Source organism: Spea bombifrons, chromosome 5 (genome assembly GCF_027358695.1).
Source record: "Spea bombifrons isolate aSpeBom1 chromosome 5, aSpeBom1.2.pri, whole genome shotgun sequence".
Taxonomy (NCBI): Eukaryota; Metazoa; Chordata; class Amphibia; order Anura; family Pelobatidae; genus Spea; species Spea bombifrons.
In genome coordinates, this window is record NC_071091.1 from 4,457,503 (window position 1) to 4,478,362 (window position 20,860).

The following is a 20,860-nucleotide window of genomic DNA, read 5'->3' on the forward strand; positions in this document are numbered from 1 at the left end:
ACAGCGCCACGGTATATGATGGCGCTATACAAATGAATAAATAGTGAAATAATAATTGAATTAACTTTGTGAAACATTAATTAAACTTTAATTAACATTATATCCAAAACTTGGACCAGTATTCGGTGATTTATTCGAATAGCGCCTGAGGCTTCGAGCTTCTATGCAAACAATCGATCCCGGATACAGGCAGCGACTCCATAACCACATCCTCGTCTGGCGTCAGACTTCTTCAGTCACTCGATCCAAAAGTATTTAGGATTTAAAGCCGATTTGTCTGGGTTATGATTAGAGCCAGGAGTTATAGGGGGGGGCTATAAAGGGACCCCAGGGAACAGAGAAGCTCCATCCCAGTGCTGGGGGGGGGACTGGCCAAACTAAGCAGGGGCACTTGGGTGGTATGACATGGCGCGGCTGCTTAATACATTAATAAATATGAACACTGTTCATTTTTAGCACCAGAATTTTGTTTAATTTATAAAGCCTGCTGATTCTGTACACATTATCGGGGCTTTTAGGGCAGTAGAACCCTGCGATACCCTCATACCCAGCAAACACTCTGACCTCCTAGAAGAGGGGGCATCAGGGGGAGAGAGGGGGGTGTCAGGGGCCGCTTCTCCTTCTGCCCCAGTATGCCTTAATCTGTGTTAATGTTATTGATATTTTTAAAGTAATGAGGGACTTGAATCACAAGGAGGGACTGGCCACACTATACAGGGACACTTGGGAGGTATGAGGAACCATCTCATTTAGAGAAGTTGTGAATACATGGTAGCTGAAACCGCAGCCTTGGTTATAATAACCAGATTATTAGATGTGGGCAGGCAGCAGCTGTAAAGGCAAATCATTAATTGTTAATTAATAATGAAAAATAAAGCCCAAAACACCTTTCAGCTCTGGGTATGGATTACAACAGACACCAGGGCTCCGTACTGGAGACACCTTAAGTTCGGTCTCAGGTGTATAGAATTCGAAGGGTCACACGCTCCTCGGCTACCTCAGAGTGCGCAGGCGCTGTCGCCTAATGACGTCAGTGATGTCCCAGGCTGCACCGCGTTCCGTGCTGTGACTGAGGTAAGGGAAAGGGGCGGAGCAACGGGAATACGTGGCTGCGGGAGCGGCGGCTTCACGGAGAAGTTACCCGGTAATTAGCACCGAAGCTGGGGGTAGGGAGGGCCTGGGGTATCACACGTACGGGAGGGGGGATTTCCAAGGGTCAGTATCACCCGCGATAGGAGTAAGTTCAGGCACGCACACGGTTTACCTGAGGTATATTTGAATGAGATATTGTGATTAACCCCATGATGACCTTACTAATTTGCGTAATTTAACCCCTTAAAGGTCAACCTTCGATTCCGTAGTCTACCTGCGGGCTGTAGAGCTGGTACTGAAAGGGTTTATCTCCAGAGCCCTGGTGTTGATAGGGTTAACTTACAGAGCTTTTTGGGAGACCTCGTTCTGAAGGGGTTAACCTCCTGATTGCCAGTGCCTTGAGCCCTTGCGCTGATGGGGTTTACCTCCAGTTTGCTTTGTTTTGGGGATTAACCTTCAGAGTGCTGGTGACTTAGTTCTGATGACGTTAAGATCAGTGTCCTGTAAGGTCTGGTCGGGTTGGGTTATCCTCCAGAGTGCTCGAGAGCTGGTACTGATGGGGTTAACCTCCACAGTTCTAGAGCCTTGGTGCCCCTGGGGTAGTATTCTGGAACCGATGGGGGTGACCCCTGGGTGCCAGAGGCCTGGTGCTGATGGGGGTGACCTCGTTGTGCGCCTGGTATTGGGTACAATGTCTTTTGCAATTGTATTCATTAAAAGGATGATGTGACCTCATCGTGTGTGCAGATTATGTATGTGATGAAATAAATATTGTTGGGATGAGCCATTGATGAGGTCGGCCAAGAACGCCGCTTCTTTGGGGTGAGGCCAGGTGGCTGCGTGGGTATTTTTGGAGGCCCCGCGGCTGATATAAATTAAATTTACATTGCGTTTGTCTTAATTTCACTAAGATTTGTATAATTTATTTCTTCTTGTAGACTCTAGAATGTTACATTGTAGCTGTTCCTATTGCAATAAAGTAAACAGTAACGGCAGGGAACCAATTTATCACTAGTATCAGATTAAAAATACATTTTCAAAAATATTGCTTTGTTACTTTTTTAACCCAGTTGTAGTTTTTGCCCCATAATATAAAGTTTTCAGGCAGCTGCATATCAGCCGTTTGTATGATTCTCGCTCTGTTATCTGACGCCCCACCTTATACTGCCTGTGAGGGACAATAGAATGGCTCAGTCTCTGCCCTTCTCTGCCGGCCGTCGGCGAGACGCTCGGGACCCCACGCTTCCCTTGTGCCGTGTTTGTGAACCTGCGCGCTCCCTTAACGTACCGACGTCTCTGAGCGACGGGTGAAGAAGAACTTCTCTGCTCTTCCAGCTGCCTGCGAAGATTCCTTTCATATTTCACGCTTTTATGTTAAAAATAAACAAAAATGCTAAACCCCGAAGCAAATAAGCCGGGGAGACCCCGGGAACCAGGTAGCCCCATCGGTGAGCTCTTACTGTGGGCTCCTAACACAGATCTCTTCGGGGCCCAAAAAACCCAATCTGACTCCTAAATTGCGTTCAAATCTCGCGCACCACTGGATCTGAGGTTTAAACGCCTAAAATAAATATTTGTTATAAACTTGCACATATTTGCCCAAATTTTAATGAGGATTTTTTTTTTAATTTTTTTTTCCCTTTGATATTTTATTTTTTGAGGGAAACGTTCTGATCTCCGCCGCTGAACTCGTGCTTTGTGTTTATCGCCGTTTTGCTTGGCAGTGTTAAGCAGGTCACTGGCGTTGTATGACCGCCGGTAGATCCTGAACAAGCTGAAGCGCTGGGGCTGCTGCTCTGATCTCGTGTCATGGACCCCTGTCCACACAGCGGGGGGGGGGGATTTATAGGTGTCCTGTGGAGCCCCTTAAATATACAAAGCATGTGTAAGTTTCATATAGCTTATACAGAAGCTGCAGCCTCATCCCTGGCAGGAAAGAGCTCCTATAGAAATCAACGGGAGCGCATTATGAATGGGAGCATTTGCTGAGTCGGCACAGCATATATCACATACAGGGGGACCCCATCTCCTGCATGGAATTTAGCATGTGGGGGGCAAATGCATATGGGGTATTTTGCATAACCCCCCCCCCACAACGTATTTTCAAAACAGACCAGATGGAAACTTAAAGGCGCCGCGTCTGATGGCTGGAGAGTCCCTTTAAACCAACAAAGCAAATTCTTTACATGGTTAAAATCCACAGAATGCTGCGGCTGCACCCACGGCCCACTCGGGGCTATTAGGTAGAGGAAAGGCTTTATTATAGGTGAGCCTGTGTATAGGTGCTGGTATGAAGTATAGATTGAATGTCACGTATGAGTAGATTTACGGGCCGCTTGGCTTGTGGTTTTCTTGTAAGAGGAGGAAGTAACCCTTTGCTCCCCGGCGGCTGCGGCTGGGAGGTTTCTGAGCTGCTGTGTATATAAAGGAGGCAGAACCTGCTTCACACGACGACATCTTGGAGTGTCCTCCTGGCTTCGCTTCGAGCAGATGCTCCACTCGTCCCGGTCCGTGCCGCCAAGTTAAAGGCATTGTGTTTTTTTCTCCCCTGCTTGCTTTAAGGTGCAGTCATCTAACGATGGGGGAAAAGGCCCGGCCCCAGTGCTACTTTGAAGTTGAAATCAATCGGGAGCCAAGTAAGTACCATGTCGTGTTTTCTTCTCTGTAACAGCTGTCATCGGGACGCGTCTCATTTTTATATCCATGAAGTTCCTTGACTTTAGTTATTAGCATTTTTTTTATTATTATTATTTGTATTAATATATAATATGCTCGTCTTGATTAATAATGGGATTTACTTTTAGAATATAGATAAACATTGAAATACATAAAGGGATTTAACAAAGGACAGGAGGAAAGTTTATTCCAAAGGAGGAGCAAAGTTACAACAAGAGACCAGAATCTAACACTAGAGGGTCAGAGGCTGAGATGGAAAGGAGTTTTACTTTACTGAGAGGGTGATGGATACGTGGAGCAGCCTCCCAGAAGAAGTGGTAGAGTCTAATACAGCGGGAGACTAGATGGGGCCAGATGGGTCTTGTCTGCAGGCAAATTCAATATTTCTACGGTGTCCGTAACTGCCAGGAGCCCCTCAGGCGCGCAGAGCTTCATATCACGTGGTGTATAGGGGAGGGTGTATATATGATGAGACTTAAGCTTAAAGGGACAGTGTCCCAGGCAGCCTCCTCAACAAAGGAAGCGTATTAAAGTACTTCACAAATTACCTTCAGGAGAAGCTGCAGCTCCAAGGGTGCAGTGCAACATCCCCTCCATGGTCCGGTCTTTGCTCCGCTGTGAAGACCTATGCAAAGCCCAGCCTCGGGCGCCAGAGATAGGATAGGTTCAAATATGTGATAATTACAGAAAAAATAATCCTTTCTTTTTTTTGGGGGGAGGGGTTATTCAATTTCATGTGATGCATATTAAATACTAAAAGCCCTGCCAGAAAATCCCAATCAGCTCATATTTCATTGCAGTTATTTGCTAAGATTAACCGTTTTTTCCACATTTCTGTCTCCATTAATTTAAAGAGGCAGATTACTGTCCCCGACTCTCCCGCTATAGAAGAATCCATACTGAAGTAATCTATAAGTAACCCTAACCCACCATGAGTGTATTCTTCAAAAAACAAAAAGCACCCACCTGACACAGAAGATGCAGCCTTGCTGCACCAGCTTCCTTCCCCCTCCGTGGTCCAGTGGCAGGATAACACTCCCATTGAATTCAATAGGGGAACGCTTGCCATGCCCCCGGCCAGCCCTGGCGTATATCACAAGCCGGGGGGCTTGGAGCTTAGGGGCAAATGTAAAAGACAGATTCTGCAGAAAATGCAGCTCTAGAAACAAGCCCAGGCTGGGTATTCGCTCTGGCCCTTTAAGGCCAGCAGCCGATAAACGGCGTGCGCCTGTGTGTGTCCAGCCAGCGGCCACACATTAAAGGTCCGAATCTGCCACGTCATTGGCCAAAACCCTGACCAGAAATATATATTTTTATTTATATAAAATGTTACACCATTCTTCATTTTTGCCACTACTGCCTGTCATGTGACACAAAAGCCGGCATGGACTGGCTCTTAAAAAAAAAAAAAAAAAAAAAAAAAGTTTCTGTTGCTTTTATCTGAACTTCAGAAGAAAAAATTAAATGACAGAATACCAATGGCACCCTCTACCATAATAAGCAAAGTGGAACAGCACCTTTAATATCAGTAACACGTGGCATATTTGCCAGCTTTTGCTCCGGAGTGTCCCACAACAGAAAGGGGGTGGAGTCTAAAGTAGGCGGGGTTACACTGAGCTGCATTACCCTACCTCTTTGAGCTCCAGGCTGCCCGGGACAGATACTGGGTGTCTGGAGCTCGGTTACCGGCGTTTAGGCCGCAATGCACGTTACACAGGCAGAATTTTTATGTCTTGACAGGACTGTTGGCAACTATGTTATTGATTATAGTGGCATAGAGAGCTTTATCTGTATAAAGATTTGTCCCGTACGCGCACAAAGCATTTCCTGTGTGTACAGGAGCCTGTGGCGGGGCCAGCTGCGGCCCCCGCAACAAGCGTGGTCTTTGTCTCCATCCTCTTTCCTTCTCAGCTGGAACCCGGACCCAGCGGAGGTCTCCCAGCTTCCTGTATGAATGGTTATCATCTCATACTCGATATACATTATATTTATATAGCGCCAGCGGAGTCCGGAGCGCAGTTACAAAAGGGGAGAGATACGCAAAACTGACACTAACATTAACAGAGGTTAGGACGTACTGGTACAGAAGCTAACAATCCATTGGGGGGGTGAGAAAGAGGGGCTGCTTGGGTGAGGATAGTTCGACTGTAGCGAGAGAACAGAAATATAAGGATGCTGAGATTATCGGAATAGATTGTAAGCTTCTTGGAATAGGTGGGGTTTTACTGAATGTTTTCTAATTTACTATTTTCTAAATAAATCAATGAGCTGGCCCCCTGCATAATGTATAGTTAAATCAGTGAGCCGGCCCCCTGTATAATGTATAGATAAATCAGCGAGCCGACCCCTGTATAATGTATAGATAAATCAGCGAGCCGACCCCTGTATAATGTATAGTTAAATCAGTGAGCCGGCCCCCTGTATAATGTATTGTTAAATCAGTAAGGCGACCCTGTATAATGTATAGTTGAATCAGTGAGCCGGCACCCTGTATAACGTATAGATAAATCAGCGAGCCGCCCCCTGTATAATGTATAGATAAATCAGTGAGCCGGCCCCCTGTATAACGTATAGTTGAATCAGCGAGTCGGCCCCCTGTTTAATGTATATAGTTAATCTGTGATTGGACTTTATGGTAAAATGCTCTTCAAATGAAAATTGAATTTAGCTTTGCTATTTTTTCTTTTAACCCTTTGTGACCGTCCCCCAAATTTGTGTTGACGGATTTTATTTTGCTTTTCAGTCGGCCGTATTGTATTTCAGCTCTTTTCTGATGTTTGCCCAAAGACCTGCATGAACTTCCTGTGTTTGTGTACAGGTAAGGCGCGAGTAACCCAGGCAACCATAAAAATTCTCATTGCCTCTGTCATTAATAATAATAATGTTACTGTTATAGAATATTTTATAATAAATGTGTGTGTGTATATATATATATATAATTAGACCTAGTGTTCAAAAGTTTGGGGTCACTCAGCTGTTTTCTTAGAAAGCAAGGACATTTTTTGGCTGTAACATAATTACAAAAGGGTTTCTAACTCAATTAGTCTTTTAAACTCAAACTTGGATCAGAGAACACAACGTGCTATTGGAACACAGGAGTGATGAGAGTGATAAAGGGCCATTGGAACACAGGAGTGATGGGAGTGATAAAGGGCCTCTGTATGTCGATGAAGAAATCAGCCGTTTCCAGCTACAATAGTCATTTACAACGTTAACCCCGTCTGCGCTGGATTTCTGATCCATTTTATGTTATTTTATTGAACAAAATGTGCTTTTCTTTTACAAACTAGGACATTTAGAAATGACCCCAAACTTTTGAAGCATAGTGTGTGTATATATATATAAAATCATTTAATAATGTCTGTGCTTTATTCGTGAGAACTCCTTGTAATAATTCTTGCGCTGTAACTTTGTACCGAGTGGATGGAACCCCCAGGGGTCCAATCAGAAAATTCTGCTCTGAAAAAAATACCCCTCCTCATTTCTGAAGGTTTTCTCATTCTTGGGATTTTTTTTGACAGTTTGATTTATTTGTTTATTTTCCTTCCCCCCATTAGGTGAAAAGGGAATCGGAAAAGTCACTGGGAAAAAGTTATGTTTTACGGGCTCCACGTTTCATCGCGTGGTTAAAAATTTCATGATACAAGGAGGAGACTTCAGTGAAGGTAAAGACAGCGGCCGGTGTGATTCTTTCATCCGTCTGGGGGCCGTCGTGGCGGCTCCGTAAAAATATTCATATATTGTAAAGGGGGGCTGTTACTTTCCCAAATACTGCAAATATGCAGTATATATAACATTCACTATTTAAAAGTAATAATAATAATAATATATTTATATAGGAGCATTTTCAGTGCATGCAATAAATGGGTCTAATTAGTTGACCTGCCTTGGGGCGAGTGTACCACGCGTGTGCAGGAGAAGAATTCCGCATACCTATTGTACAGCGCTGCGGAATATGATGGCGCTATATCGGTCAATAAAGAAGAATCTTCTTGGCCAGGGAGGGAAACCGAATCCATAGAGAGGATTTTGTTGAATCCTTTAATGCATTTGAAAGCAAAAATGTAGAGGTAGTTAAATGTAGTTAAATTTACCTTTTGCCAAAAAAAAAGTTTTATTTATTTTAACTTTTTTCATTCTTCCAGGTAACGGAAAAGGAGGGGAATCGATATACGGCGGTTACTTTGAAGGTAAAGCCTGACCTTGCCTTTTGTGTTAGTTGCTGATAATCGTTTGGAGGAGGCTAGCCTTTATTAAGAACGGCCGGATAGATCACTTCCTTGCATGTCTCGTAATGTTGCATGTACGACCCGTATGCATGAGACGGCCAGAAATATAGATATATATACATTTTTTTTTCCCCCCTAGCCACGTAACTGTTAGAAAGGGAGGACTAATCTTGTATGGGATAAAGCGGTGTGTTTTTCTCAGCATGGAGGCTAGGCAACGTTATCAATGAAAAGAAAAAGAACTCCTATCTTCCTGCCTAAAACTGTCAACATATTCTTTTATTTATAGAGAATGTGGTCTTTTGCAAAATGAAAAGGTAAGCAAAGCAAAGCTCGGTAACACCGTGAATATACCCCCTCCCCTCGCACCCCCCGTACACGGATACCTTGTGTCTGGGTCTCGTAACACCTCCTTCAAGGAATTGGTACAGATGATACATGTTAGCCATAGAAAGGAATACGAGATTAGATTGCAAGCTTTTGGGACTATCTTGGTCTCTTCTTCAGGCTTATGATGCATTTAAGGTTGGTATGAGTTGTTTCTGCTCCATATGTATAATATGCTTGAAGACGAGACCTGGATAGCCCCAAAAGCTTGCAATCTATTATACTTCAGTTAGCCGATGATGGTGTCATCTTTTAAGGAATGGGCAGGATTTAGAAATCTTAAGCGTCTTGTACTTTTAGATCATTCTCTCCCGTTCCTCCCCAGGTTGTTACGTCTCCATATGAAATAGGAGATGCTATTAGACTTTTAATTTGTCCAGGTCAGTGCCACCAACCTGGGGGGGGGGGGTTGTGTGTGAAAAGCTTCCACTTCAGGGAGTGTAGCTGTCCACTCCACCCCACTATTGGAACTATATCTTCACCGAGGTCTCTGTTACCCAATTTCCCATAACGCCCGGCCAGGTTTGTGACCTGTTCAGTTTCTCTGTCGGATTTGGCTAAGTGTGATGGGTGTTTGAACACAAGCTGGGTGGCAATCGACTGCTAACCCCTACCCAGCCCCCGCTTTAACAGAAAAAAAGTCATTTTTTTTAATACAATAAATGATTAAACTTTCCGATTATTCTTGCGTTTTGGAACGTAGCGGCTATACCCTTTTTTCGGTGCAGTTGCGGGTGGGCGGAGCTGGTGGGCGGAGCTAGTTGTAGGCGGTATCGGCTCTAGAGATATACGTCTGTCTGTCTAGAAAGGCGCGGGGAATGATAATCTGTAATAGTTCCCATTAAACGAGAATGTCTCCTGTCCGCGTACGGACGTACTTCATTGCCGGGGCGTTTTATGCAAATTAACCATCCTTTCCCATGATCCCTTGGTGCAGAGGGCATTGGAATCCTCCTGTCAGCCCAAGCAGGAAGTTGTTACCCACTTCCTGTTCTCTCTCTCTCTCTGCATTGTTTTAGCGGACGCAGATCCCTCCGTAACGCTATTATCACAGATATCTTAGGGCGATTTAACCCTGTGATGGGGCAGGATAAATAAATAATAATAATAAAAAAAAAAACATGATTATTATGTTTTGAATGGGTGAAAATTAAAGCTTTGAATCTGCCAGCAGATCGGCCCCATCCGGCCCTCGTCTAGTCGCCCGTTTCTCCTGCTGTAAAGACTCAAACCTTAATCAGTCGTTGGTCTCGTCTTACATTCAGGAGCCGTATGTCTATCCCATGCATGTTTAATCCCCTCACTCTATTACCCTCTACTACCTCTGCTGGGAGGCTGTAACATTTATCTAACACCCTCTGTCAAGTAAAACATCCTTACCGACATCTGACCCTCAGGTTTTAGACGTCAGGTCTGGCTATACTGTTTGGGGCGGAATAATGGTTTTATACGGGCGTTTGGTACCATTTAGCTCCGCCTGCCAGCAATAGCACCGCCCACTGCTGCCCACGCAGCCCAGAAGAGGGTATAGCTGCAAGAACTCTCCGGAAAGAGAGAAAATGGCAAAAATAAGGTTTATTAGGAAGAAAAGCCCCATGCGTTTGGTTTGTGTATCGGGGCGTGCATGCAGTCAGGTGTCTCAGATGCTTCATATACTGTACACGAGGTACACGCGTCTGTGCCTCTTCACGCAGCATTGTGTTCCCACTGAAGGCTTTCTTTTTGTTTTTGTTTTTAAACAGTGTACTCAAGTAGGTAAGTGCGAATAACCTTGGGTGCCCTTCGGACGTCTTCCTTCCAGCGCGCGTCATGTAATACGTTACGTTCCTTAAAAATAAGGGGGGGATCAGCTGGAATGGGGGCGTCCGGCCGCTCTTAGTCTTTTCAAATCATTGTCACCGACCACTAAACGCAGATTAGCGGAATCCGCGGCGATGGCCAACATTCCATTAGTTTCTTCACCATGAGCTTCTCTGAATGTTTTCTTATTTTATTGTAAAGAATCAATTTTTTAAATAATTATTGTCTTTAAAAAAAAAAAAGATGAATACGGGTCTCTGATTGTGTCATGCTTACAAAATCCATTTATTGTTAAACTTATGGCTACAAATATTTACATTTTGTCTCAGACGCCAGAGTAGTTTTAAACATTTTTTTTTTGAATATTTATACTTATTTTCTCTTTTTTTTTTTTTTTTTTTTTTCATTATTATTATTTTAAATTGTATTTATTTTCCGTAGTAAGTTTAGTAACTAACAGCGTTGGCGTAGTCCTCAGAATGTACTTTTGGGCTGCATGTTAACTTAATATCGCACCTTTAACTGTAGACTTAGAATTCCTTTTTCAATATTATTCATTTTTTTATGATTTTTTTTTTTTTTTGTCCAACAAATGTATTTAATATTTCAGCAAATGTATTTTATTTAGTTTTTGAGTTTAGCCAAAGATTAGCCCCTACGACTACTGAGGGGGGCGGGGGGGTGTGTGCGTGCAAATGATTCCTCTGGTGATTAAAGGGTTAAACCTTGTGATCATTTAACATTATTTTCACCTTTAAAAGATCGATAGAGTAGTTTTTTTTTTTGGGGAGACCCACCATATATTTCTTCCCAGTCCCCGGCAGAATTTGTGTCGCAGCCTTTAAATTCTCCGCATCTCTGGGAAATTTGGCATATTTTTTGTGTAATAAGTTACCTTTTGCTATTTTTTGTGATGTTAACACTAAATATTTTCTCCCTCCCCCACCCTTTTCTTTTTCTTTTTTTTTTTTCCCCTCTCACAGATGAAAACTTTATTCTCAAACATGATCGCGCGTTCCTCTTGTCTATGGCAAACCGTGGAAAGGATACCAACGGGTCACAGTTTTTTATGTAAGTCAGGGGTCCTTCAAAGCTAACCCTGCCGTGAGGGGGGTCTGAAAGCTGAATAATAAAAACTGCATTCAAAGGTTGATTGAGATACTGGAGGTGCTTAGCAACAGAGCCATTCTATTGTCCCAAAGCCCCTCCTCTGTGTGTTTATATCACAGCAGTCTGACCGCCCACAGCCACCCCCAGTCCCCATTAAACTAATAGACTTAGCGCCCCCTTATATGATGTCAGAAACTGGAGGGCAAAAAAAAAATAGTAATAATAATAATTTCAACAGGAATAGGTAATATTTAGCAGTTTCTCACCTTTTTTCCTGTTCCTGGAATGATAAAAGTACAATTTCCTTTTCCTGACCTCTCTCTCTTTTTTTGTCCTTTTTATACAGAACCACTAAGCCGGCGCCGCACCTTGACGGGTAAGGCCTTTGCGTGTGATGATATTTGTGTGGATTAACCCCCGGGTGTGTGTTGGCGGGGTAGCGGCAGGTTGAGTGGCAGGTGTCAGGCCGGATTACCCCATCTCAAAAAACCCACCAGGGATCCAGTATGATCTTTTTTATTTTTCGAGCTTAATCTGCCCCGGTGTAAGCGTGAAAGGCGTGAAAGGTGTAGCTTTATGTGGACATAATCTCCTCCAGACTGACACAAACTTCAAACACAAACCTTTTGTTGGGGGGGGGTGTTGCTGTTGAGATGCAGTTAGGCTGATCCAAAATAAATGAATAATCCTCGAGTTTTACACCAGTTATAAAGCAACAGAGAAACCTGTATAGACCCGGTGCAGCTGAATACATTTGACAATGTGTCGCTTTCCACATGTATACATAAAGCTGGTTTAAAAAAAACACTTTATAGATTTATAGCTGCTTTCTGCTAAAGTCCGGGCAAGTTTGTTAATCGCCATGGTGATGGATGTCGGGTCTGTCAGGAGGTACGCTTCCGTTCTAATCCGATGCATTCTGCCGTATTGTTTTGGTTTCCAGCGTCCATGTTGTTTTCGGACTCGTGATTTCAGGTTTTGAGGCGATAGAGCAGATCGAGAACCTGAAAACCGACGCGGCCAGCCGGCCGTACGCTGATGTTAGAGTGATAAACTGCGGGCTCGTGGGGGCCAAGCCAGCCAAAGATGGTGAGTTTCACGCATTGGAAGAGAGCTGGCCAATCCGCTTACTCAATAAAACGGGGGGCGGGGGGGGGGTTGGCAGGCGAGTTTAAAGGGCCGTCCCTGGCAACATTCATAAACTCGCTGGTTTAAATATACATAATACGGGGCCATCCAAGCAGTCTTTGGAGCGGAAGCTCACTGCCGTTGGCCAAGGTTATGTGAGATGAAACTGCAACTCTCCTGCCTACTCTAGGTGACCCTGTAGGTTGCGGTGCAAGGTGTGATCAGTGCAGGGAGTGTAGAAGCATGGTGGCCAATGTGTTGAATGTGCGGTTGGGAGACTTATTGGGTTTCATGGCTGGCTTGTAATCTCCTTCTGCTTCCTTTTTTAAAGTCTCAGAGAAGGTTAGGAGAGTCTCTTCTCGTTCGGAGGAGTCCAGTTCCAAGTCCTCTTCTCCTTCGTCTTCCTCTTCCACCTCAGAGTCTTCTTCAGAGAGCGAAGCTGAAAGAAGCAGGAGGAAAAAACGCAAGAGAAGAAGCAAAGTGAAACACTCGAAGAAGAGGAGGAAAGACCGTGCCGTCAAGGTGGAGACCCGAGAGAGAAGGGCACCAAGTCTGCGCAGGTGCGTTTACTGAAACAACCACGTTGGCTAAAATAGGGGAAAATCGACCTTTTTTTTAAATCTGTTTGATATATCATGCTCCTGCATCTGATGGCAGATCGGCCCCCGTCTAGTCTACCCATTTCTCCTGCTGTAGAGACTCAAACCTTAATCAGTCGTTGGTCTCGTCTTAGATTCAGGAGCCGTATGTCTACCCCGCGTATGTTTAAATTCCCTGGCTGTATTAGTATGGGTGGTTATGCTGCGATTGTTTTTCCTGCAGCACTCAGTCTGATAAGAACAACGCCGAGGACTCCGTGTCTCGCAGGGAGAAGCTCGTCGTGCGCCCAGAAGAAATCCCACCCGTTCCTGAAAACAGGTTTCTGTTGAGAAGAGACGCTCCTGCTCCAAATCCAGATACAGAAACGTAAGCTTAAGTTACCGCTTCCCTGGGCATTTGTGACCAACACGAGAGTCGCGTAAATACCGACCGGGGAGCACTGGAAAAAAATATTATACGAGAAAACAGCTGAATAATTACATTATTACAAGCCGGACACGATCGATAACCTGTTCGTTACACGAAAGACTACGATGTTAAAATCGGTCGCTTTTCATCAGTTTGGATGTTTTGCACCTTTGGTTTTCTGCATTAAAAGTTTGTTTTTATGAGAATTATTTGTTTTGGGAAAAAGCAGATTTTTTATGGAATCTCTTCATAGGTGTCCTGAGACCCTTTACCACTCCCATCACTCCTGGGTTCCAATGGCCCTTTACCACTCCCATCACTCCTGGGTTCCAATGGCCCTTTACCACTCCCATCACTCCTGGGTTCCGGTGGCCCTTTATCACTCCATCACTCCTGTGCTCCAATGGCCCTTTACCACTCCCATCACTCCTGTGTTCCAATGGCAAGTTTAAAAGGCTAATCGACCCCAAACTTTTGAGCAGTAGTGTATATACCAGCGCCTGTGATTTTTGAGAGTAATCATTGGCGGTAAAAATAGAGGATTCCAATTACGTGCTAGAAAGATATTTAACTCGAGCAAATAAAGCTAAGTCACTCTGACCTTTTCTAACAATAGTAGAACTCGAGACCGTTCTCTGGGATCATTGGGAAGCGGGGGAAGAGGTTTTCTGGAAATGAGTATTCGGCATAAAAACTTGGCTGTGTATATAAATGATCACGCACTCCATTGTGGGTCCGTGCTAGTTGGTATTTGCTTTGCATTAGGAAGAAAGATTAGGGCGACAGGAGATGAGCCTTGTCTGCTTGTCTATTGCCTTTCAACTCTTTTCGGCAAAATGCATATAATTGGATGTGACTTTCCTTACACAATAAAGAGAAAAGGTATAAATATGTCATTCCACCTACACTACCTTTCAAAAGTTTGGGGTCACTCAGCTGTTTTCATGAAAAACAAGGACATTTCTGTCTGTAACATAATTACAAAAAAGGCTTTCTCACCATCAATTAGCCTTTTAAACTTAAACTTCAGCGAACAGAACGGGCCATTGGAACACAGGAGTGATGGGAGTGATAAAGGGCCATTGGATCACAGGAGTGATGGGAGTGATAAAGGGCCATTGGAACACAGGAGTGATGGGAGTGATAAAGGGCCATTGGAACACAGGAGTGATGGGAGTGATAAAGGGCCTCTGTACGCCTATGAATATATTTTATTAAAAATCAGCCGTCTCCAGCTACAATAATCATTTACAACATTAACCCCGTCTGTTATTGTAATAGACAAAATCTGCTTTTTTCTTTTTTTTCTTTTGAACAGTAGTGTACTTGGTTGAGGCTATTTAGTATGTATCTTATCTTTTTCCGTTCTTGCATAACTTGTTTGTTTAGGAAGTCTGTGAATACGGAGCCTCCGCAAACTGACCTGCAGAAATCTTTACTTTCGAAGTCCGGGAGGAAAATTAGAGGAAGAGGCACAATAGTATGTCTTTTTTTGATTTAATTGCATATGACTCTAGTACGTTTATTTAGTTTTTTTCTTCCTATATAGCACACGCAGTTCAGTCATTCCAGAGACTTCATACAGGGCCAGCCGAGCATTTATTACAACTGAAGCCCACTGGGGTTGGACCTTAATCATGTAAAGTGAAGTCATTGAGATGGAAGTGCAACTCTTCTAGAACATCCTCCTTCGGTTAATAAAAACACCACCGCCGTCTTCTGTGTGTCCCCCCTTTCTTAGAGTTCAACGGTTTTTCCTCCCCTTTTCATGGATCTTTGCGTACAGATTATTCAGGGAACGTTTGCGAGTCCGTTTCCACATGAAGCGCCCGCAGAGTTCCTCCTTTTTGATTTGTTGAAGTTTATATATATATATATATATATATATATATATTTCTGTTCTTTTCAACTACTTTTTCAGCGATATCACACGCCACCTCGATCGAGGTCTCGTTCGGAGTCGGAAGTCGATGATGAAAGCAGCGAGACTCCCCCTCACTGGAAGGAGGAGATGCAGAGGCTGAGGACCTACAAACCTCCGTCCGGGGAGAAGTGGAGCAAAGGAGACAAGTAAGGACGATCTTGGGCTATTCGTGTAAATCTTAGGTCTGCCTTGGCCTATTTACGACTTTTCCAATGGCCAAAAACAGCTCTTGGGCTACAAATGTCCCGATAAGGTGTCTCCAGTTTTCCACAGGCTGTTGGAAAATACACCCAGTGTCTGTCTTGTATTTTTCACCCATTTAGTCCAGTAAAAGGTTCAGATCTGGTGATTTTTAAAAATATAGAAAATTTAAAATTCAAAATGTTATCATGCCAAAAAAAATCACTTTTTTCTTTTTTTTGTCTTCTCCTTTACTTTAGACTCAACGACCGATTGTCCAGTCACTGGGATGATGGTAACGTGTCTCCAAGGTCGACTTCATGGTCGCAGGATGGCTACCACTCTGACGATAGTCCAGAACGCGCTTCCCGCTCTAAAACGAGCAAGAAAGATAAAAAGGTAAAACGCAAAAAGAAGTCCAAAAAACTGAAACATTCCAAGAAACATAAACCAACTAAGAAGAATCAGCCACCCACGCCAAAAGCAGAGTCCGCACGTTCTTCAAGCAGGAGAGAGAAACCTACCCAAGAGCAGATTAAAGAATCTGTATCCGGATCATCTAGGGAATCTTCCAAAAAAGACTGGTCTCTGTCCGATAAAGAGCGAGGCTCTTCGGCCCGTTCTAGCAAAGAATCTCGTCTTGGTTCTAGGTCCAGATCAAGGTCTGTGTCAAGGGTAAGCTCGAGATCCAGAACAGCCTCCAAATCCTCCTCACGATCTAGAAGCCGCTCCAGAAGTCATTCCAGAAGCTGTTCGCGAACTAGATCCAGATCAAGAAAACGGGCCAGGTCTCGATCGAGATCAATGTCACGACCTCCAGCTTCTCCTAAATCCAAACACATGAGAAACGTCTCTCGTTCCCCAAAAACTAAAGAGTCGCCTTTAGCAGGAAGCAAACTGGTTGGAAATACGGAAACGGTAAAGGCGACGCAGCCGATTGATAAAGTCGTTTTGCCGTTCGCGGTCGCTGATAATATTCCTGTCATGCCCTTAAGCGACAGTCCGCCGCCTTCCAGGTGGAAACCTGGACAAAAACCATGGAAGCCGTCTTATGAAAGAATCCAGGAAATTAAAGTCAAGGCCTCCGACGTTCTTCCGGCTCAGAGTAAACACGCCGCGGTAGATAAGAAATCGGGTTCTTACCGAAAGCGGCAGTTAAGCTCGGAAAGCGAAAGCAGCGGCTATTCAGGTAGAAGCTATCGCCGCAAATCCAAAATCCGATCCTCGAGAGGCAGATCCTACAGCAGATCCTACACTCGTTCAAGAAGCCGTAGCAGCTCCGGTTCCAGAGCAAACCTCTACTCGGATTCATCGAGCTCGCGGGACCGATCCTCATCTTACGATTCCGATGACGAAAGGCCTCGGAGGCGGGAAAAGCCTTCCAAGGAAAAGCTCGAGAGTCACTCCAAACGCCAAGGCCAGAAGAATAAAGGAAAGGTGTCCAGTTCTGCAAAAAGCACAGACAGCGACTCAAATTCAGGCCCGTCCTCGGACAGCGAAAAGGAGAGTTACAGAAAAAGAGGAAAAAATCAAAATGGTGCAAGAAACACTCAAACGAACGTTAACACCAGAGAATCGGACGGCGACCAAAAATCGAGACCTGAGGAGGTTGGTGATGCTTCGCTTGCAGTTAATTCAGAAATCAAAGAAGTAATCGGGGACCAAGGAGCGAAAAGCGAAGGGATGAAAGAAAGTACGCTCGCTCCGGTCAAAGAGACTTCCAACATGGAGGGCTCTCGTAACGTAGAGGATGCTGCCGTCTCCTCTGGGAAGGAAGAAGGGGAGGCCAGTTCCGAGTCCGACACCGAGGCCATAAACCAGTCAAAAATGGTGGCTACTTTGTCTCCGCGTGCCTCAGAAGATAATACCGAAAAACAAACCCGATCTACACCTTCCAGGAGCTCGAGTCAGGAGAACGAGAAAGGCAAATCCAAGAAACACAAGCATCGATCCAGTAAGAAGAGGGCAAAGAAGAGCCACTTGAAGAAGGCGAAGGAGAAATCCAAGAGGAAAAAGCAAAAGAAGCACAAAGTACCGAAAAGGAAGCAGGTATTTCACTGGCAGCCTCCGCTGGAGTTTGGCGAGGAAGAGGAGGAGGATGCGGTGAACGAGAAGCCTAGTAATCTGATCAAGCGGCAAGACGCGGTCCAAGGCAAAGAAAGCAGTCCCGTGAATAAAAGCGGCAAAAACAGCATTTCTCTGGGAGGCAACGAGAAAGACGCGGAGCAGAGTAAAAATGAGACCTCGGAGACGTGCTCTGGGAAGACAGAGGAGAAGGAACCTGTGTTCTCGCTGAATAAAAGCCAGACGGCTCCTGGAAAAGGAGCCCAGAACGATGAAATCAAAGTGCGGACCCACAATCGCTTACTTAAGTTGGAAAGAAGTTCCCCCGGACATACGCAAACAAGTCCTGCCCCGGGGAAGTCTGAGCAAACCTCATCGTCGGGCGCGACGTCCGTCAAAGGGGAAAGCACAGAAGCCAAGACTGAGCGGGCCCCGAGTCCTCCGGCGGTAGCCGCAAGCACAACGAGCGCGGAAAAGGGCACGGCTGGAAGTTCAGACCCTGCGCCCGTTGACCACAAATGGAAACCCGTGCAGGGACAGAGCGTTCTGCAAATGCTGAGATCGTCCGGCGCGCCGGCGAATCCCCCGACGGGGCCAGAGAAAAAGCCCCAGGGCTTCCGGATCGAGATTAAAAGCAAAAGCAGGGTAAGGCCGGGGTCGCTTTTCGATGAAGTCAGGAAAACTGCCCGCTTGAACCAGAGACCTCGAAACCAGGAGAGCTCAAGCGATGAAGGTTCCTCGAGCCACCGGGAGAAAAGCCCCGCCAGCTCTCGAAGTAAGTCCAGGTCGGTGTCGAGCCGCAGAACGAGGTCGCGTTCCTACAGCAGGTCCAGGAGCCGATCGCACAGTTACAGCTCTTCGTCCAGGTAGGAGACAATAAGCCCTACACGTTCAACAACTTCCTGAATCAGCATGATTATTCCTCCCCGTTGAGTCATCTCTCCCTTATTAAGTTTGGGTTCAGGCAAAAGGGAGAGAACTTCAGGGCAGGAAGTTGATTAGATAATGCTGGCTCTGCCACAGGCTGCCACCTCCCTTTTTACTAAACCATTCCATCGAGCACGCCTGGGAGATTTCTCCTCTGGGGGTCTCTTAGTTATTGTGCCCCGGTCACTGACGACGACATAACCTCGACTTTACGTATTACAGGTCGAGAAGCTATACAAGAAGCCGCAGTAGACGTCGTCATGGAAGCTACAGATCACGCAGTCGGAGCAGGTCCTATGGAAGCTATAGGAGCTACACGTATGTAACACGTGTTTGATTTTCTGATTATTATTAAAGATATTTAACCCCTTAAGGACAATGGGCGGTCCCTAAACCCATAGAAAACAATGCATTTTGAGCCCGTACATGTACGGCTTTGTCGTTAAGGGGTTACTTCTGTTAATTGCTTGATTATTACAGTACAGGTTAAACTCGAGCGTTACATGGTGTTCCGCTCAGAACGTTTCTTTTCCAAATGTTAAATATATGATCTTAGCGTAAAAAGTGATTTTATTGTGAGCAAAAAATACTTTTATTTTCCTTTTTTTTTTTTTTTTTTTTTTCTTTATGGAGCTGGAATTATAGCGTCTAAATCTAAATTCTACATTTAAACAAAGCAATCAATATGTATTAGAAACTCGCCTTGCGTGTATACGGGAGTCACGTTCCTGTTCTGTGGATCCAGCGTGATTATTCCTCCCCGTTAAGTTCTGTGCCGCTTATGAAGCTGTTGATTGGTTAAAGTTACCTTTGTAAGGGGGGCGGGACAGAACCCCCAGGACAGGAAGTTGGGTAGATGGTGCATTTTAAACCTGCTTTTGTCCTGATTGCAGCCGAACCCACAGTAGAAGTCGTTCGCGGAGTGCTTCCTACGAACGCCGGAGGAGGTCGAGGTACGTGATTATTATACGAGGCTGACCGATAGAACGTATCGATATATTCTCCGGGGCGGTCTGTGGCCTTGTGGTCGCTGGACTCTGCAGCCAATGGGAGATAAGCGGGCAGCATTTTTAAGAACCCATTATTGGGGGGGGGGGGTAGATCGGTATTAAGTTATCTCATACAACGATCCCCGATTACAGTAGCGGATTCTTTGTCTCTTGGCAGGAGCCGATCCCACACTTACGACAGTTACTACAGCAGAAGTCGGAGCCGCACCAGAAGTCCGAGGTATCGCCGGTCCCGTAGTTACGACAGGAGGTCCAGGTATGGAGAAAACGAAGCCCCTCCCCAAATATTATTAGGCCACCCTGCGTATCTATATGTGTTTACCCCTGGCATAATAACAACCCCCCAGCTGACACTGGCCTTCACGTCTGCATCCCCCATACACGCTTGCCTGGTTGACCATGCGTAATGCGGTTAAATCAGTAAAAAGTCTTGAAAGTCCCCTCTTCGATTGAACTATACATCATACAGGGCCAGCCCCGCCCCTCTTGCAGGAGAAAGTTACCATCTCCCAGTTTAGCGAGTAAGCCCTTGGTGGTGTTTGATGTCATGCGCGTGATCTCGTACAAACCAGCAGCTTCTGTTTCTTGCAGCCGGAGTCGGAGGTCCTACACGTCGTACAGCGGCAGCGATCGCAGTCACAGCCGCCACCGGCACCGCAGCTGAAGAAGCCGGCGTCCTGTTTATAATCTTTTGTTTCATTTGTTTGTTTTTTTTTAACCCGTTTTTGGGATGTCACCGAGGCGAACATGAGCATGGTGTATGGAAACGATGACATGCAAATGGTTTTTTTATAGCCGCCTGTGAGATGCGTTCATTGGCCGGCGGTAGGAGTCTGCCCCAGCTGAACTTTACAAACCTTAACCACTTCATTGCCAGAAGCAGTTAAAGAGAACGAAAAGCAAGCCCGCACTGGCCATCTGGCACAGCGGGCAAATACCCGGTGGATGAGCGGCCCGATAGGGTCTCATAGTGCCAGACTGTCCTGCTCGAGCAGCAGATCCGTTCTTGCAGTGGGCCGCGAGGCCACGCATGTTCCTCCTGGGCCGCTTAGGCATCCCTGGTCTGGACCTGATTATTATGGATCCGTGGCGGGCAGCCCCAAGCTCTCCAGGTGTTGTCCCGATCTTCCAAAACGAGGGGCTATCATCAGCTGGAAGCACGAGGCTGTCTGATGGTAATTGCCCCTTGACAGCCTGCAGTTTTCCGCCCCGCAGCCTCCTTTAGGTTGGTCTCTCTCTCGCTGGAGGCTCCAGATCACTTTATTAAATAACATTGAGGGAGGAAGTTTTGCCGGATATGTTCCTGCGGAGCAGCGGGTTGGCGT

General features: G+C 45.4%; 1 protein-coding gene across 3 annotated transcripts; it reads left to right on the plus strand.

Moving 5' to 3' along the window:
* The first annotated feature begins 1,083 nt into the window (after positions 1 to 1,083).
* NKTR (natural killer cell triggering receptor) lies at positions 1,084 to 20,286 on the plus strand. 3 transcript variants are annotated; one of them, XM_053468282.1, is made up of 17 exons: positions 1,084 to 1,144; positions 3,655 to 3,728; positions 6,512 to 6,586; positions 7,326 to 7,433; positions 7,914 to 7,958; positions 11,168 to 11,255; positions 11,641 to 11,670; positions 12,238 to 12,383; positions 12,754 to 12,982; positions 13,245 to 13,388; positions 14,820 to 14,910; positions 15,352 to 15,500; positions 15,795 to 18,464; positions 18,748 to 18,843; positions 19,419 to 19,478; positions 19,693 to 19,791; positions 20,127 to 20,286. In XM_053468282.1, the coding sequence occupies exons 2-17, from the start codon at positions 3,671 to 3,673 to the stop codon at positions 20,197 to 20,199; spliced, it is 4,161 nt and encodes a 1,386-aa protein (XP_053324257.1). In that variant the 5' UTR covers positions 1,084 to 1,144; positions 3,655 to 3,670; the 3' UTR covers positions 20,200 to 20,286. The 3 variants fall into 3 exon arrangements, with proteins under 3 accessions (XP_053324257.1, XP_053324258.1, XP_053324259.1); XM_053468283.1 differs by lacking the exons at positions 1,084 to 1,144; positions 3,655 to 3,728; positions 6,512 to 6,586; positions 7,326 to 7,433 and adding exons at positions 8,287 to 8,314; positions 10,127 to 10,139 and having other exon boundaries at positions 7,912 to 7,958; XM_053468284.1 differs by lacking the exons at positions 1,084 to 1,144; positions 3,655 to 3,728; positions 6,512 to 6,586; positions 7,326 to 7,433; positions 7,914 to 7,958 and adding an exon at positions 8,297 to 8,314.
* The last annotated feature ends 574 nt before the right edge of the window (positions 20,287 to 20,860 follow it).

Coding starts and splice junctions, on each gene's coding strand:
- NKTR (XM_053468282.1), top strand. CDS start 3,671: ATGGGGGAAAAGGCCCGGCCCCAGTGCTACTTTGAAGTTGAAATCAAT. Junction 7,434..7,913: donor AGGAGGAGACTTCAGTGAAG/GTAAAGACAGCG, acceptor TCATTCTTCCAG/GTAACGGAAAAGGAGGGGAA. Junction 12,384..12,753: donor GGCCAAGCCAGCCAAAGATG/GTGAGTTTCACG, acceptor CCTTTTTTAAAG/TCTCAGAGAAGGTTAGGAGA.